Source organism: Denticeps clupeoides, chromosome 4, assembly GCF_900700375.1.
Source record: "Denticeps clupeoides chromosome 4, fDenClu1.1, whole genome shotgun sequence".
Lineage (NCBI taxonomy): Eukaryota > Metazoa > Chordata > Actinopteri > Clupeiformes > Denticipitidae > Denticeps > Denticeps clupeoides.
The window spans coordinates 2334538-2353131 of record NC_041710.1 but is presented as its reverse complement, the minus strand read 5'-3'; the positions used below and the strand labels follow the sequence as shown (position 1 = coordinate 2353131).

At 46.5% G+C, this 18594-nt stretch overlaps 2 protein-coding genes across 4 annotated transcripts; both read left to right on the top strand.

The window, feature by feature from the left end:
• Positions 1 to 368: 368 nt before the first annotated feature.
• h2bk1 (H2B.K variant histone 1) lies at positions 369 to 1300 on the top strand. Its single transcript, XM_028976823.1, has 2 exons — positions 369 to 620; positions 1064 to 1300. The coding sequence occupies exons 1-2, from the start codon at positions 504 to 506 to the stop codon at positions 1298 to 1300; spliced, it is 354 nt and encodes a 117-aa protein (XP_028832656.1). The 5' UTR covers positions 369 to 503.
• A 6587-nt stretch (positions 1301 to 7887) lies between these two features.
• Positions 7888 to 15558, top strand: asb10 (ankyrin repeat and SOCS box containing 10). 3 transcript variants are annotated; one of them, XM_028977380.1, is made up of 6 exons: positions 8051 to 8312; positions 9003 to 9345; positions 10662 to 10929; positions 12001 to 12505; positions 14133 to 14246; positions 14356 to 15554. In XM_028977380.1, exons 1-6 carry the CDS (start codon positions 8196 to 8198, stop codon positions 14539 to 14541), a joined length of 1533 nt encoding a protein of 510 aa, XP_028833213.1. In that variant the 5' UTR covers positions 8051 to 8195; the 3' UTR covers positions 14542 to 15554. The 3 variants fall into 3 exon arrangements, with proteins under 3 accessions (XP_028833214.1, XP_028833213.1, XP_028833212.1); XM_028977379.1 differs by having other exon boundaries at positions 8988 to 9345; XM_028977381.1 differs by lacking the exon at positions 9003 to 9345 and having other exon boundaries at positions 7888 to 8312; positions 14356 to 15558.
• The last annotated feature ends 3036 nt before the right edge of the window (positions 15559 to 18594 follow it).

Below are 18594 nucleotides of genomic sequence, written 5' to 3'. Positions count from 1 at the left end.
TCAGCCTGCAGCCTTCGACACAGATGTGTTGTGTATTATTATAGATGTGCCATAAAATATAAAAAAGTATATTCAAAAAGCTGATTTATGCACTTCTCTACTTTCAATTTGTCCAATATTATAGAATGTGAACAGTACGTACAGGTATAAATACAAAACCACAAAAAACAACCAATTCACATTCATATAAAAACGAATGAAATATTAATTTTGTTTCCTTCACGGCCCGATAACCGGGTGGAGGGCGCCACCCAGCGGAGGAAACGAGATCTGCGCCTCGGACGAACGTCGTCCGGCCGTCACTTGAGGGTGAAAACGAGTGAAATGTCGCGTTTCTGTTACGAGTGGAAACAGATGTGGATCGTTAAGCTGCGGCCTCGTCACGACTATTTAAACAGCTGCGATGAGGCGAAATGTCGCCCACAGGCGACTCAAAGTGCGACATATGCTCCCGAAAGCAAAATAAAAGACATTTTGAGTAAAAAAAAAAATAATAATAATAAATGAGCGACGAAGCGGCTAAAAAGCGCGGGAAAGGCGCCGCGGACAAGAAGTCGAGCAAAAGGAAACCGAAAAGACGCGAGACGTACGCGGTGTACATCTACAAGGTCCTGAAGCAGGTGAGTCGACCCCCGAGCGACCTGACCTGCGTGACCTGCGTGAGCCTCCCGCGGCGTCTGCTCTTTAGTTCACTTTATTTCACTTTATCGCCGCGCTGCTGACCGCGCATGCGTCGCCATCTCACGTTGTGTTGTGACGTAAGCGGCCGAAGGGGAGGGGCTAGCACATTTACGGTATTTATCAGACGCCCTTATCCAGAGCGATTTACAATCAGTAAGTGATTACTTACAATCAGGGACAGTCTCATATGTGGATAATATCCACATTTCATATGTGGATAATATCAATTCTTTTTTTTTTTTTTTCTTTAGTTTTTATTGACATTCTGTATCAATTGTTACATGTACATCCGTCTTAAGTATTGGATAATATAAATTCTTATATAGATTTCACATGGGAATAACCTTATGAAAAAATACTAATCATGTCACCTGGCCATCAGGTCCACCCCGACACCGGGATCTCCAGCAGGGCCATGAGCATCATGAACTCCTTCGTCAACGACGTGTTCGAGCGCATCGCCACGGAGGCGTCGCGCCTGACCCAGTACAACAAGCGCTCCACCATCACCAGCCGGGAGGTGCAGACGGCCGTGCGGCTGCTGCTGCCCGGGGAGCTGGCCAAGCACGCCGTGTCCGAGGGCACCAAGGCGGTCACCAAGTACACCAGCTCCAAGTGATCCAGAACGACACCTTTTCTGAATAAATGCACACAATGTGACCCATTTGGTTTGTATGAGGGCAGTTTTGTTAAATTGTGAGTGATTTTTTGTATTTTTATTTTAATTCACCTCACGGCCTGGTCTGAAGGGCTCTGGCCTGGAAATTTAGAACCTATCTAGGTGTCGTGACCCTCAATTTATTGGTTGTTGGGTCACAGAGGCTTCGGTGATTTTGGTTTGTAGTAGAGTAGCGGTGGTTTCCTGCTAACTGATCTGCTCTCCATGCTCGCTCTGGCCCCCAGCATGTTCACAGACCGTGTTGTGGTGGCTGCAGCATGTCAGATTGCCCTCGGGCTGAGAGACCTTTTATATGAGGATGTTTCCATGAAATTTCCAACGGCTTGATGGTCACCTGCTCCTTAGTTTCTGGGAACTGGTCCTCGCCAGGAAGTATGACACATTGATGCAGTCATATTGATTATTACAATCAGAACTGTGTCCAGCACTGACTCCATTTTCTAGAAATGTTCGGCAAAATCAAAGCGTGCGAAATACATGCGGCAATTACTGAATCATAAAGCGGTTGCAATTTTCACAAATATATAGCAGTACCCAATGCCAGCCATAAATTCACTCTCCTTTTCTTCGTAGGGGAACAAAGAAAAAGGTGCATTCATCCATTTATTTGGGCAAAATATTCTGTTTCAACACACCTGGTTGTCACAGAAACCAATGAGGACTATTATTCTTTTCTGGAATTTTCTTTTTAATTTGAATGGGCATTTAATAAATTACCAATATGCAGTTCTTCATTGGCTATTGTATAGCTGTTCAAGTTGAGCTTAATAAAAATTGTGAATAAAATACAAGAAAAGACGTTAACAAAGGAACATGTAGACAACAATGAGACAGACGGTGAAAACTAGTGAAATTGGTAATATATAAATAAAATAGTGCAAATACTGCTCTGCAGAATGGAACAGTGCATTGATAGATCCTATTCTCTAAACATAAAACAGGTGTGTGTGTGTGTGTTTGTGTGTATCGGTCCAAGGTGGAAAGTCCCTGAGTGTTCAGGTGCCTGATGGCCTGTAGGATGAAGCTGTTGCAGAGTCTGGCAGTGAGGGCCCAAACGCTTCGGTACCTTTTTCTGGATGGTAGGAGGTGAAGAGTCCTTCACAATGCTGGTGGCTTTCCTGATGCAGTGGGTGGTAAATGTCCATTATGGAGGGAAGAGAGACTCTGATGATCTTCTCAGCTGTCCTCACTATTCGCTGTAGGGTCTTGCAGTCTGATATGGTTCAGTTCCCAAACCAGACAGTGATGCAGCTGGTCAGAATGCTCTCAATGCTCCCTCTGTAGAAGGTGGTGAGGATGGTTGGTGGGAGATGGGTGGTCCTCAGCCTCCGCAGGAAGTAGAGACGCTGCTTTGCTTTCTTGGCTGTTGAGCTGGTGTTGAGATTCCAGGAGAGGTTCTCCTCTAGGAACAGATGAACTTTGTGTTCTTGATGGTCTCCACACAAGGACCATCGATGTTCAGTGGAGAGTGGTCCCTCCGTTGTCTCCTAAAGTCAACAATCATCTCCTTCTTTTTGTCCATGTTCAGAAATAGATTGTTGACCTTACACCAGTCTGTCAGTTGTTGCACCTCCTCTCTGTTCGCTGACGCATCGTTCTTGCTGATGAGACCCACCACGGTTGGGTCATCGGCAACTTGATGATGTGGTTGGAGTCGTGGGTCAGCAGGGTGAACAGAATCGGACTGGGCACACAGACCTGAGGAGCTCCAGCGCTCAGTGTGGTGGTGCTGGAGATGCTGTTCCCATCTCTCAGACAGGAAGTCCAAGATCTAGTTGCAGGGGGAGGTGTTCAGGCCCAGCAGGCTCAGCTTCTCGACCAGGTGCTGAGGGACGATGGCATTGAATGCTGAACTGAGGTCTATGAACAGCATTCGTGCATATGTGTCCTTATTGTCCAGGTGGGTGAGGGTCAGATGTAGGGTGGTGGCGATGTCCGTGGAGTGGTTCGGATGACAGGAGAAGTGCAGTGGGTCCAGGGTGGAGGTTCAGCAGGGTCTTCATACGTTTCATGACCAGCCACTCGAAGCACTTCATCATGATGGCTGTAAGTGCAACAGGCCGGTCGTCCTTGAGACACGACACTGAAGACTTCTTCAGCACGGGCACGATGGTGGTGCTCAGGGAGATGTTGTGAGAAGATGTCGGTGAGGACATCTGCCAGCTGGTCTGCACATCTTCTGAGCACCTTCCAGGGATGTTGTCTGGTCCAGCAGCCTTTCGTGAGTTAACTCTGTGAAGAGTTTTCCACACGTCCCCCGTGGGGACACAACACCTGATCACCGGAAGGACGGTTGGATTTACTCGCAGTTACGTCGTTCTGTCAGTTCTGTTGAATCGTGAGTAGACGTCGTTGGTAGGGAGGGGTCACCGTCACTGTCAGAGGTTTTAGTCCTGTAGTTCATGACGACCTGGATGTCCTGCCACATGCGCCGCGTGTCACCGCTGTCCTGGAAGTGGCTGTGGGTTTCATGCCCTGTGCAGGCTTTGCTGCTCTAATGGCTCGAGACAGTCTGGCCCTCGCTGATCTTAGGGCCACCATGTCACCCTTCCTGGGGGGCGGAGTCTCGAGCTGTGAGAAGCTCACCTACCTCTGCAGTCATCCACAGCTTCTGGTTGGATCATGACAATGCTGAACTTATTCCCCAATTTGCTGTATGAAAACTCAACAGCTTGTGTAATAAAATAAATACTGTCTATAAAATTTTAGGTTTTGAAATATTGCACTTGTTTTGCAAAAAGTGGTGTCTTCTTTGTGCCTTGTCCTATTTGTAGAGGTTCCTCCTGAATCCCTTGATTAGAATATTATTTTGGAGAAAGTCATTGTTCATAAATTCACAGTATCTTCCCGCTATCGTTACCAATTATCTGGTCTATATGCATTCATGACCATCTCCATTAGATGGCAGCAAAGATTTGATATTCAAGTTGAATCAAGCATCATCATCATCTTCATCATCCTGACCTAACATGTATTGTGTACATTGTGCATATATTGAACAGTGCCAGGAAACGGGGAGTTGTGTCCAGCGGGATTGTCCCATGTCTGCATTTTCGTTACAGAGAAACAGGGTGTTGTGAGGTAGAGTCTGTACAGGGTGAGTTGGAAGCACGTGTTGCATGAAGACGTTTACAGACCTTCTCACGCTGACTGGTGCTTCTCTGGGTGTCGTGCAGGCCTTTCTACATGTTCGCCATCTTTCTCTGCGGAAGAAGGACAGATAATGTCGCAACTTGAACCTACGAGGACTGGAATCTAGTTTAGGATCAGAAATGTGAATATATTCTAATACAGAGCATGTTGCCTAACTTTACCAGACTGAAGACAGCTCATCGTGCATTTTGCTGCTTCCAATCTTGTTAAAAGCTCATTCAGAAAAATACCAGTTTGATTCTATAAACGTGCAATTTACAGGCTGCTGATGATAAAGATAATTTCTATAAGTATATCTGTGGATCCTGATAGTTAAATAAAGGTTTAGAAGAACCTAAATTGCACATGCAAGGAAATAAAAAGCCATTAGTTGTTCTTCTTCTTCCTTCTTGGAAGTTGTTTTCACACATTACGCCTATCAGTGGTCCGGAAAGTCAGATGCTCCGTGTTAATGTGCTGTTTTATGTGTCGTCGTCCCCCTCCTTATGCGCCTGTCACGCTCATCTCTGATGGGCTGATGCCTCCTAATGGGACCCTGTCTGCGGACATCTTACCACGAGTGTGATGGTGTCATTAATGACGAGGGTCTTAAGCGTTCCCATCATCATGACCATTTTCCACTGATCTTGTGCTCCCGCGCTCAGATCCGCTCCCTCTCTGTCGCCGTCTTTTGGGAGCGAGTTACAAACACATTACCGCCGAATACATTAGTGAGTGATGCGGCGAGGCCCGGCCGCATTGTTCTGGCGCATCATTAGAAAATGTTCCACTTGGCGGGGAGGCGCGCGGCGAAATGAGCTTGTGATCGATTGTTAAAGTTATCCGGAGCTATTAGGTTGAAATATGGACCTCTCAATTGTCATAATGAAGAGGAGGGAGGGGCAGGTGAATAAATTCCGCGCACAAGTTGGGGAAGTGGCAATATTTTGCCCGAGTGGCACTTTTATCCAGTGCAAAGCGGGGCTAAGCAGGAATGTTTGACTTTGTTCATTTAGCCCAGCTGGAGGTCGAGGCGCCGCCACATTTCCGCACCGAGACCTGTGACACCGGAGTGTTAATCACCGCTTCCCTCGTTCCACCAACAGCCTTTGCCGCCACAACGCGCATATCTATTGTTGCTTTGCGAAAATGTGCTGCATAATTGTTCTCAATTATCAGTCATTTAGTGGGAGCGTCGACGCCCCCCGCTCCCCGAATGGTCGTGCTCGTCTCATTACCGGCGGCCTGCCGGATGGGTCCCGAGACAGCAGGTCGCGTTGAATGTATTTTTCCTGCCACAGCAGTCAGGGGCGTGTTAACGGGGCCGTAATCAGCAGGAACTAATTGCCAAATCGCGTTGATGAGGACCGGGGCCGTTAGGCGCGTTCGTTTCCGCGTCCGGCCCGGGTCGCGACCCCGGAGGGGCCTTTAATCTGGTCCGCGGGACGAGGCCGAGCTCCTGGCGTCCGCGGGGCAGAACGTGCGAGAAGATGGGGTTCTGCAGGAGAAGGAGGGGGGGAATGGAACAAAATGAATTTATCGAAGTCAGTGCCTTTTTTTCCCATTAGTGAGTGTTTAGTTCAGCGTTTTAAATAATTGCGTTACCAGGAATGATATTTAAAATACATTTGGGAGTCAATGAGGCGGGAAAGTGCCTACATGTTTTGCTGATGACACCCGGGCCATTTGGAAGACATCAGAGTTGAGAGGAGGTAGCCCAGATGCATATTACAAACTCATTATAGATATCATTTAAAAGGATGTTCTCCAGCAGCAAAAACAATATTCCCCTTCTCTCTCCAGTAATGTGTGTTTGCAAAGTCGAAACTCTCAGACGCCTTCAGATAATGTCACATCTATTATCGCGCTGTAAAATAAAACGAATGACCCTGATTTCCATAGCAGCGCCGGCGTTAATGTATGGCCGCGGCCTCGCAGCCGCCATTTCTTCCAGGTCACAAAAATCTTTACTTTGCCAGAACGTTGCCACACAAACCCAGCATTTCGGAAGCATTAGCAGATGCTGCGTGATTTCCTGCTTCGTAATGAGAGGCGAGCGTGACAGCAGGTCTTTTTCAAATGCTGTGGTTAGTCCCCCTATCAGCATGTCCTGCAGAAGAGACTCTGATGCGTTGTTGGGGATGGGCATTTTATTTCCTAATAGGAAACACGTGCTGAAGATGCTGCCCATTTGCCTCCGTGGCCATCAACTGGAGCCCATTCATCAAATGTCTGCCGGGTGCCCGGCGAGCAGGACCAGCCACTCTAATTGCCTGCCATCTCTCCGGCTGCCCCTGGGCTCAGTGCCACTGTGGTGTCTTCCCATTCTGCGTAATGGTCTTTAATGGGGGGGCAGTGTGAACGGAGTGGCCTAATGCGCGTAGGAACATGGGAAAAGAACATGAGAACGAAGGGAAAAACAGCCTCACCTATGCTGTACTTGTGAATTTGTTAACTGGTCGTGGAAGAAACTTCCAGAATATCTTATTGGACATGTTAACAGGGGAATTCAAATGAATGGAATGTAAAATCCCGTCGGAATGCAGGACCGAGCATGAACCAGTGCACTTGACAGGATGAAGGACGCATTTGCAGCCAGTGCAGCCTGTGGTGCTCGGCCCTTCATTGACACCCGGCCATCTGCGAGGTTAAACTAATGTTTATCTCAGCAGGGAATGACAAACTGGACAAATACATCTGACAGCTGTTGGTCAGAAATTGAAAAGACGTCCTTGTTTCCCCTGTGGAATATGAAAATAGAAACGGCTTGAGCTTTACACCTAATCAGTTGTTGAGTTGGGGACATGGGGCTCGGTGGACAACTTGACATGCGTTCATCAGATTGGTAAAATTCATCTATGTCAGTAATATTTTATCAGTATTTATGCAGTCCTGTCCTCTAATAGAAACACGCTGAGTTCAGAACTGTTACTAAATGCGGAGATGATTCGTTGAAGACTGATATTGGGTGGTAGTAGCCTAGTGACTAACACACTCACCTGTGAACCAGAAGACCCAGGTTCAAACCCCACTTACTACCATTGTGTCCCTGAGCAGGACAGTTACCCCTGAGTGTCTCCAGGGGGGGACTGTCCCTGTAACTACTGATTGTAAGTCGCTCTGGATAAGGCCGTCTGGTGAATGCTCTCAATGTAGATGATCACTTGTTATCGTGATATATGAATTCATTTAAGCGGTTTAATTTTTTGAGTTTTTGAGGTCCATGTTGAATGCATGATCACTTTTGGACTGATACTTGTGAGTGGTTTAAATGCATACTGTGACTGTGTTTTTCTGTGTCACTGCTAGTTGTCGGTGACAGAGGAATGTAGGGAGCCCATAAGCCTGTATAAATAGCCACATGTCACTGAGGACATTGCGTGTTGAATGCCAAAACAAGCCCAGTGAGATGCTGAGCAACAAGAAACAAACGTGACTGTTGGACGTGGGAGAGCTGAGGCGCTACAAAGATTTCAGAATCGACTGGTTCCATCACCATACAGGATGTCTCAACGCAGTTTCACCTTCAGTTCTACAGCTCTGCGCTCTCTCGAGAAGGACAGGGACATGTTGGAGAGACGCAAGCAGCAGAAGATGATCAGTGGGTACCTGCTGAGGAAAGAGCTGAGGGAAAAGCCTGCGGCCCCAAGACCAAGCCCTGCGGAACCCCCGGCTCTGCTGTGCCAAGACCTCCTCGTCCAGAATGCCCTGTACACCGGAGACCTTGAAGCCGTTCAGAGGCTCTTCTCCAGAGGTTCACCTTCCAACGTGGTCATCCAGCCACGAGGCGGGGACATGCGATGGGCTGCAGATCAGAATGGTAAAATTATTCCATCTGCACATAATACTGTATAAATTATGTGTGCCTTCTATTGAAATATTTTGCCAGACAGGTTTTCAATATTGAAAAAAGTTGATTTACCATACAAATCAGCTGTGTTTTTATTAAATAAAACTAATTTCAAATGCAACAAAAAAGGATTAAATTGAATGAAAGACAGGTTTATGTAGAGAAATATTTTCAATAATCAGGCTAAAAATAAAAATGTGTTCATATTAATCATTTTAACAAGCTTTTGCCACTCAAGTAGAGTAGAGTATTCTGTAGGTCATCTTAAAGTGGTACAAGCACGCAACGTTTGCTATAAATACTCCCTGCAACAAATTAATTATAGCAACAGATTTGACAGATGGTAACTCATATTTATTTTCATAAAGCAGTAGTCAGAAATTCTGAACACAACAACCCTGACCCTCATATCACAGGTTTACTTTTTTTTCTATCATTAGGAGTTCCATTTCTGTCGTTTCTGCTGTAGTTGTCAGTATTGGCGTTTCTGAATATTCCAGACAATTTTTATCTTATCTCCGTTCATGGGGGTTTCACTGCTGTAGCCTGTAAACTCAGTGCGTCAGTCTGCTGATGCACTTTACTGTTGTGGATTTCTGGCCCGCTGGACGTATCACATATCACACCCCGTCTCACCTAAAATAGATTCCCTCTGAACAGACAGGGACAAAACACCACCGGGGACACAACAGCAGTCAGAAGCTCACTCAAACAGCACCAGAGAGTCCATATCATCTTCAGAAGACGAGCCCCGAGCGATCAGAGGTCCACATGGGGCCAAAGATAAAGTTTCGCAGGCCAAAGCCTTTCCGGACAGACGTGGTTGCCACTGCCCAGGCAACGGGGGAAATCCTGCAGTTCTGGAATGCCATGATAGTTGGGGATGAAATTACAGCCATTAGCATCATCGATGACCCTGAATACACGTACCTGGTGGATGTCGTCTTCGACACGAGCAACATCGAAGAGTGGAAAAACTACAGATATAACTACCGAGGACTGAGTACGTGACGTGCTGTTCCTACTGGCTGGCTTATATAGGAATACGTTACTCCAGCAGATAAATTACCTGTATATTCATTTTTAAAGTGACGTGTTTTAGACCCTCGATCTGCTTTGTCTTACTAAATCCTCATCTATATATATTTTTTATTTGAATTTTATTTCAAGTTGAAGTTTGAACTTTATTGTCATTTCAGCTACATACATGTTATACGGTACATAGTGAAACGAAACAACCTGGTGCTACATGTAACATTTAAACAATGTTACATACTGATATAAAATGCACGTGTGCAACACAGACGAACTGGGACACAGGCAGAGCAAGAATAAAATTTAACAAAAAACATGTAGACAGACAGCTCTAAACTACTGAAATGGATAATAAATGTGCAAATTCAAATTCAAATTTTATTTGTCACGTACATAGTCATACACGGTATGATATGCAGTGAAATGCTTTTTGTGACTGCTACAGACCACAGTATTGCAAATGTTGCAAGTATTCAATGAAGACCAATATGCAAATATTGCAAAGATAACCAAATAATACACTTTTACGTCTTTAACATAAAATATGTGTAACAGGTAGGGAGAAGGTGTGCAAATGAGTAAAATACAATGTATATATTTATATATAAAAGAAGAGCAGTAAAGTGATTTTGTGCAAAGAGTCCAGAGTGGATGAAAGTGAAAGTGCTGGAGTGTATTGGAGTTCTATGTAGTGTTGTTGTTGAGAGCTCGGACAGCCTGCGGGAAGAAGCTCCTCCTCATTCGCTCTGTGTTGGACTTCAGGGAGCGAAAGCGCTTCCCTGATCGCAGCAGAGAGAAGAGTGCAAATACTGCTGTGCACAATGGAACAGTACATTAATAAGTCATATTCTCTAAACATAAAACAGGTGTGTGTGCGTGTGTGTGTCAGTCCAGAGTGGAAAGTCCCTGAGTGTTCAGGTGTCTGATGGCCTGTAGGATGAAGCTGTTCCAGAGTCTGGCAGTGAGGGCCCGGACGCTTCGGTACCTTTTTTCCGGATGGTAGGAGGGTGAAGAGTGCATGTGAGGAGTGTGTAGAGCCGGAGACTCTGATGATCTTCTCAGCTGTCCTCACTATTCGCTGTAGGGTCTTGCAGTCTGATATGGTTCAGTTCCCAAACCAGACAGTGATGCAGCTGGTCAGGATGCTCTCATTGGTCCCTCTATAGAAGGTGGTGAGGATGGGTGGTGGGAGACAGGTTTTCTTCAGCTTCTACTGCAATGTCTCAGCGATATCTATTGCATCAGATAAGATTATTTATCAGTCCAAACTTTATGCCTGGGCAGGACTCTGGTCCCTGACCTACGAGCAGGAGCTGACCACGCCCCTGCACATCACGGCCAGCCGCGGCTTCACCGAGTGCCTGAGGCACCTCCTGCTGCGGGGCGCCAACGTGAACCTGGCACCGGGTGGCACCACCGCCCTCCACGAAGCCTGTGAGGAGTGCCAGGCCGAGTCGGTCAGGCTGCTGCTGTCGTACGGCGCCAACGCCAACGCCGCCGATGAGGACGGACACATGCCGCTGCACTTGTGCACCAACGTGGACTCGCTCGAGTGAGTGGCAGGAGGACGTGTGCAGAAGGGGCGGGGCCTTTTACGTGACACACACAACAACAACATTTATTTCTTATATAGCCCAAAATCACATACAGTATGTCAGGCCCTACAGTTGACACCCCCACACTTGACCCTTCTGCACACAAGGAAAAACCCCACACAAAAAAAACTCAAGGAGAGATAAAAAAAAAAGAAAGGAAGAAACGTTGGGAAGGAGTGATACAGAGAGGGACCCCCTTCCAGGGTAGAGTGAGCCTGCAAGTGGTGTCAGTGCCGGGCTGGTGATGGTTTGTCCAATAAGAAAGAAAGAAAGAAAGAAAGAAAGAAAGAAAGAAAGAAAGAAAGAAAGAAAGAAAGAAAGAAAGAAAGAAAGAAAATAATAATAATAAGTGCTACAGTTGTGGGGTTGGAGAAGTCCAGAGTGTAGTCCAATGTCATGGTCTGGTCCATTTGAAGATCCCTGAAGCTGTACCCACACCTCCACACTCCACAATGTCACCGGGTCCACATCATATAAGCATGTTATAAACTCTAAATTAGCTAAACTTGTAGTTTGGCATTAATGTGAACATAATGCGTTGGAGTTTAAATAGAGACATAAACGAGGTTTGATTCATCGGCATGTAGCTAAAATGTTCTATTGTGCGTCCTGCGACTCCTCCCACGTCCCTGAAGCAGTCTCGACTTGAGAAACGGCCACAGTGGCCTGAATTTCCACCCTCTAATCCTGAGATGTCACACAGATTTAAAGTGATAAAGTGAAGTGATTGTCACATGTGATGCACAGCAGAACGGTGCACAGTTTGTCCTCTGTATTTAACCCATCACCCTGAGTGAGCAGTGGGCGGCCATGACAGGCGCCCGGGGAGCAGTGTGTGGGGACGGTGCTTTGCTCAGTGGCACCTCAGTGGCACCTTGGCGGATCGGGATTCGAACCGGCAACCTTCTGATTACGGGGCCGCTTCCTAAACCGCTAGGCCACCACCGCCCCACTTTATTTAAAAAACAAAATAAAATGAATGAAGTTTATAATTGGCTCTTGCCCTGATTATGACATTTTCCATCCAGGTGCGCCAAGTACCTGCTCCAGTTCGGGGCTGATGTGAACGGACGAAGTCTGGACGAAGACGACGCCCCTCTGCACGTCGCGGCCCGCCACGGCCTCCTGGAACACGTCAGCCTGTACCTGCGCTACGGAGCCAACCTGGAGCACCGGAACGACGAGGGGGCCACGCCCCTGAACGCCGCCTGCTCCCAGCCACAGGAGCCGCCCTCGCTGGCCCGCTACCACCAGGTGTGCCACCTGCTCGTGTCGGCGGGCGCCAACGTGAAGACCAGCGACGCGGACAACCAGACGCCGCTGCACATGGCCTGCAAGAGCGTGAACCCGGACGTGGTGGAGCTGCTTCTCCAGCACGGCGCCTCGGTCAACGACATGTGCTACAGCGGCGACGCGCCGCTGCACAACATCCTGAAGATGGTGGCCTACAAGGCCGAGCAGCAGCCCGAGCGGGTGGTCCGCGCCCTGCTCAACCACGGCTCCATCCGCGTCTGGCCCGGAGCTCTGGTCAAAGTAAGAAGCGGCGGTGCACGTCCGGACAGATGTAGAGTGGACGTAGGCGGTGCTGCTTTCATTGCTGAGAAGAGAAATGTAGTATATCCTTCTCAACTCACATCAGCAACCTTTCCCGCTCACGTAGATTCCTTCTCTACAATATCAGACGAATCCGCCCTTATCTGTCAACCCAGGTCACCCAACTACTGGTTCAGTCCTTAGTAATCTCACAACTGGACTACTGTAAACTCCCTTCTAGCTGGTCTACCACTATGTACCATCCGACCTCTTCAACTAATACAAAATGCAGCAGCACGACTGATCTTCATCCTTCCCAAATTCTCCCATACATCCCCTCTTCTACGTTCCCTCCACTGGCTCCCAGTAGCTGCACGCATCAGGTTCAAAATACTGATGCTGGCCTACAAAGCCAAACATGGAGTAGCACCATCCTACCTCACAACCCTTATTACACCTCGCACTGCACCTCGTATACTCCGAGCCTCCAGTACTGCTCGCCTGGTCCCTCCATCTCTGAAGGTAAAAGAAAACATTCATCTAGACTCTTCTCCGTCTTGGCCCCTCGGTGGTGGAATGAACTTCCCCTCGAGGTCAGAACAGCTCAGTCACTGAGCACCTTCACACGGCAGCTCAAGACCTTCCTCTTTAGAGAATATTTAGATTAAATTGTAATGTTCTTGTTGTCGAACTTTGTGTACAGAATCTACAGCAGAGTGAATAAAATAGATGTATTCATAGTTGGGGTCCTAGTGAACCGGAATTGATCTCTTCATCGATGGTAACTTGAAAGCACGTTGTAAGTCGCTCTGGATAAGGGCGTCTGCCAAATGCTGTAAATGTAAATGTAAATATGGAATGATATATGGAATAGTGGGTAACGCACTCGCCTACGAACAAGAAGACCCAGGTTCGAACCCCACTTACTACCATCGTGTCCCTGAGCAGAACACTTAATCCTGAGTGTCTCCAGGGAGGGGACTGTCCCTGTAACTACTGGTTGTAAGTCGCTCTGGATAAGGGCGTCTGGTAAAAACGAATTACAGCTACAAAGCCACTGAGATGCGGTGAATACGGTCACCACCGTTTGGGGAGGAGGTTCGATTCTCAACTTCAATGTTAAAATTATTTTTTACGTGTTTAGTTTTATTTCATTTTAAATGTTAAATTTGATTTAAACCCAGACACCAGGGTGCCAAAACGAGGCGAAGGAGGAGCGTTCGTTTTTTTTCCATTCTCACCGCTGGCAGATGTTCACTCGACAACAATACGCTGCCACACGACAAGCTGGAAACTCTGCCGCGCCCGTACTGTACATCTCCCGTCCCACTTGTGCCAGATAAATTGCCTGACTCCTAATTAGGCAAATGTTAATCGGAGATTAATTAGCACTAATTGCAGAAATTCCCCACAAATCCCCCAGAGGGGGGGCTCCAATCTGTTCATCCTTTCGAGTGTTTAATTATTCCGCACGTTTCCCCAGGACTTCACGCCCGTGGCCTTCAAACAGGTGACGGGTCTGTGCCCGTCACATCCAGACCCCGTTCCGATCGGGAGCACGGCTCGTTCTATCAGGGAACCGGGCACGTTTTTTTACACTGGTGTTGTTTTCTGATGTCTCCACCAGGTCCTGAAATACTGCTGCGCCTCCCCTCGTACGATTGAGGTTCTCCTGAACACGTACGACCGATTTCGTGTCACAGACGCCTGGGTCGAGGCGGTTCCTCCCGAGGTTCTCAAAGTGAGTCTCAAAATGGGTCGAGCGTTCCCGTTTCGGAGGGTTCGTCCTGAAGTGAGTGAGATTTCTGAAGGTTCTGAGGAAGCCAAGTTCATGTTTTTTTTCTCACCAGAAACATCAGGAGTTTTACGAGTCGCTCTTCTCCCTGGCCAAGCATCCTCGGTCCCTGCAGCATCTGGCCCGTCACCGGCTCCGCACCTTCCTGGAGGGCCGCCTGCACAAGGTGGTCCCCAGCCTGGGCCTGCCCACGTTCCTCAAGAACTACCTTCTCCTGGAGTTCCGAGACTACGTGCACTGAGAAGGACAAAGCATGTCTCCTCCTGTGGGTCCTTCTCGTTGTTTTGCACCAGCTGAGTTTTAGTTTTACCATGGTGACCTGCTGCTTCCCGGTGCTTCTGAGCTCAGGAAGATCTGATGAAGAGCATATTTGCTGTTTCCTGTGAGCAGAAAGAGAACAGGAAAATGAAAAACAACACGGGTTTCATTGTGGAATCATTTGGCATTGAAGGACAGAAATGAAATCCATCGTTCAGTATATAATAACAGCGGACACACACACACACACACACACACACACACTTCAGCTGCAGTTTATGTATTTGGCAGGTTGTTACATTTCATCACCTGGACACTTTTGCTAAGAAGCTATTTTATGGAATCATAAGACAACATTAATATACAATTTTGGCAAAAGATCTAATATTATTTTGAGGGAAATCCCGTAAATCCCAGTGTGAGGACCTGCTCTGTTTCTGCTGCTGATGTTCTGCATGCTCCACCAGGGGGCGCTGCTTCTGGTTCAGGATCCGAGCAGAGGAGCCGAGTCCGGAGTGGTGAACCGACGAGCATAATCGTAGGAAATATGGAAATAAAGTACCTGCTGCGGTCATCTGGGCTGTAGATGATCATTTTAAATCAATTTTATTCGTAAATGATGTGTATATGTATGTATTTTGCTACCCAATAAAGGATTTTATTGTCAACATCCTTGATTTCAATCCACTTTATCTTTTTTCCACTTTATCTTTATCTTTACAAATAATGAAAACGCCTAAATATGAGTCATATTAATCATAATTATAAAATGTTGGGACTGTGTTTATATTTTTCAATATAATTATTTTAAACGCTGCTTTTTATTAAACTGAGACTAAAATGGAACCTTTTCAGATGATGATGATGGTCAGGATGCCTTCACCAATATTTATGAATTCATAACCTAAATAATAAAACTAATACCACTAATAACAAAAATAATAATTATGAGAAGAAGTGTTTATTAATGGCAACATGCAGTATGATTTATCAAATAGTATTATTATTATCTCTTCTTAATTGTTGCTTTGTTATAGTTGTTTTTGTGTAAAAAAGTTGAAATTTACTTCTGCGGTTATTTTGCTGTGGTCTAAAATGATTAAAAAGTTTTGCTGGCATTCTTCTGTAAAAAGTTTAAATGTCCTTGTTGTGCTGTTATTGTTGTTGTTGTGTAAATTAGACAAAATGTGCTTGTGATGTTATTGTAGTTTTCTAGTAAATTTGTTTTCAAACATGATTGTTGTGATGTATTGTAGTTTTTGTAATTTTGTTTTAAATTGTGATTGTTGTGATGTTATTGTAGTTTTTGTAAATTTGTTTTAAAACGTGATTGTTGTGATTTTATTGTAGTTTTTTGTCAATTTGTTTTAAAACGTGATTGTTGTGATGTCATTGTAGTTTAGTGTAAATTTGTTTTTAAAAAGGATTGTTGTGATGTTATTGTAGTTTTTGTGTAAACTTGTTTTAAAATGTGATTGTTGTTATATTATGGTAATTTTTTGTACATTTGTTTTAAAACGTGATTGTTTTTATATTATTGTAGTTTTTGTGTAATGTTGTTTTAAAATGTGATTGTTGTGATATTGTAGTTTTTGTGTAAATTTGTTTAAAAATTATTGTTGTGATGTTATTGTGGTTTTTGTGTAAATTTATTTTAAAACGTGATTGTTGTGATGTTATTGTCGTTTTTTGGATTTTATAAAAAACGTGATTGTTGTGACGTTATTGTGGTTTTTGTAGTTCATTGTTTTTAAAAAGTAATTGTTGTGATGTTATTGTTGTTTTTGTGTAAACTTGTTTTAAAATGTGATTGTTGTGATGTTATTGTAGTTTTTGTGGAAATTAGTTTTAAAAGGTTATTGTTATTGTGATGTTATTGTTATTGGGCGGGTGGAGGACTTGGTGGCTTGATGGGAGGGTGGAGGGCTGGATGGGTGGGTGGAGGGCTGGGTCGCTGGGTGGCTGGTTCACTGGCCTGACTTGGTGGCTTGATGGGTGGGTGGAGGGTTGGATGAGTGGGTGGAGGACTGGGTGGGTGGATGGATGGGTGGATGACTGAATGGGTGGGTGGAGGGCAGGGCGGGTGGGTGGAGGACTGGGTGGCTGGATGGGTGGGTGGATGGAGAACTGGATGGGTGGGTGGAGGTCAGGGCGGGTGGTACGAGGACTGGATGGGTGGGTGGAGGACTGGGTGGCTGGATGGGTGGGTGGGTGGATGACTGGGTGGCTGGTTGGGTGGGTGGAGGACTGGATGGGTGGGTGGGGGTCAGGGCGGGTGGTTGGAGGACTGGATGGATGGGTGGGTGGGTGGGTTGGTGGAGGACTGGGTGGCTGGATGGGTGGGTGGAGGACTGGGTGGGTGAGTGGAGGTCAGGGCGGGTGGTTGGAGGACTGGATGGGTGCAGGACTGGGTGGCTGGAAGGGTGGGTGGAGGACTGGGAGGCTGGATGGGTGGGTGGAGGGCGGGGCGGGTGGGTGTGAGTATGTCTGGTTTCAATAGATCAAAGAGCGCTCCTGCTGAATGGAGTCATTTGCAATTAGAAGAATAATTAGCATCTCCTGGTCCTCCACTGGTAATCAGCGGCGGAGGGGACGTGTTTATGTCTTCATGCAATCAGGCGGCCAGTGGAGGACCCGGGCCCCCGGGCTTCAATAGGGGCCAATCATCATCATCATCAACATCATCTGTACCAATTGGCATTTAAACGGTGAAATGATCTCCGATTAAATGAACACTTGGAGAAAGCGCGGAGAAGACAGAAGAGGGTTTTTTTTCCCGTCGCACCACCGACGCGGCGCAGGGGAAGAAGAAAATGTGCGGCCTAATTAATCTGACTTGTCGATTAATATCTGATTCCGGGTCATTATTACAGTAATATTTATCTGGCCGCCATTGTTCACCTCCATTCAGATCTAATTTGGCCCAGAACATTTCTCTCCGGGGATTTGTAGCTCTTCTCGGCGGCCAAATTCATTGTTTTGTCCCCAGAAGAGCAGAAAGGAGTTTCTTTCTCTGAGAAGAAGGTAAAACCATCTGCTCTCCTCCCTCCTGACTCCGCCGGACCAAAAGGCAACAAAGAGCCGCTGTCTCCCCCCCCCCCGCTCATTACCAATCATCAATCAGAATTAATAAAGGCTGATTGGGTTGGTGTGGCCGCCGATTACGGGGCCGCGGTGGGGAGAAAGTAAAGAAGTCGGAGTGAAGGAGGAAATGAAGCGTAATTTGAGGAAGATGGATGAGTCCCGAGGGCGACACCCCCTTCTATCCTCTAGTGTTGGAGATGATAAGTGCTGTGTGTGTGTGTGTATACAATGTGTGTATGTGTGTGTGTGAAGGAGGGAGGTGGGACAGTCTCTCTCTGTGTGTGTGTGTGTGTGTGTGTGTGTGTAGGAGGGAGGTGGGACAGTCTCTCTGTGTTTGTGTGCATAATGTGTGTGTGTTTGTGTGTGAGAGAGAGTGTGTGTGTGTGTGAAGGAGGGAGGTGGGACAGTCTCTCTCTCTCTCTCTCTGTTTGTGTGTATGAAGTGTGTGTGTGTGAGAGGGAGTGTGTATATTTTAAGTGTGTTTGTGTGTGAGAGAGAGTGTGTGTGAAGGAGGAAAGTGGGACAGTCTCTCTCTCTCTCTGTGTTTGTGTGTATGAAGTGTGTGTGTGTGAGAGAGAGTGTGTATATATTATGTGTGTTTGTGTGTGAGAGAGAGTGTGTGTGTGTGTGAAGGAGGGAGGTGGGACAGTCTCTCTCTCTCTCTCTCTCTCTCTCTGTGTGTATGAAGTGTGTGTGTGTGAGAGAGAGAGAGAGAGAGGTAATCATCTTACGTGTGGTTTGTGTGTGGAGAGAGTGTGTGTGGTGGTGTGCAGGAGGGAGGTGGGGACAGTCCTCTTCTCTACTCTCTCTCTCTCTCTCTCTGTGTGTATGAAGTGTGTGTGTGAGAGAGAGAGAGAGAGTGTATATATTATGTGTGTTTGTGTGTGAGAGAGAGTGTGTGTGTGTGTGTGAAGGAGGGAGGTGGGACAGTCTCTCTCTCTCTCTCTGTGTG

Coding starts and splice junctions, on each gene's coding strand:
- h2bk1 (XM_028976823.1), top strand. CDS start 504: ATGAGCGACGAAGCGGCTAAAAAGCGCGGGAAAGGCGCCGCGGACAAG. Junction 621..1,063: donor TCTACAAGGTCCTGAAGCAG/GTGAGTCGACCC, acceptor CCTGGCCATCAG/GTCCACCCCGACACCGGGAT.
- asb10 (XM_028977379.1), top strand. CDS start 8,196: ATGCCCTGTACACCGGAGACCTTGAAGCCGTTCAGAGGCTCTTCTCCA. Junction 8,313..8,987: donor ATGGGCTGCAGATCAGAATG/GTAAAATTATTC, acceptor CACCTAAAATAG/ATTCCCTCTGAACAGACAGG. Junction 14,247..14,355: donor TTCCTCCCGAGGTTCTCAAA/GTGAGTCTCAAA, acceptor TTTTCTCACCAG/AAACATCAGGAGTTTTACGA.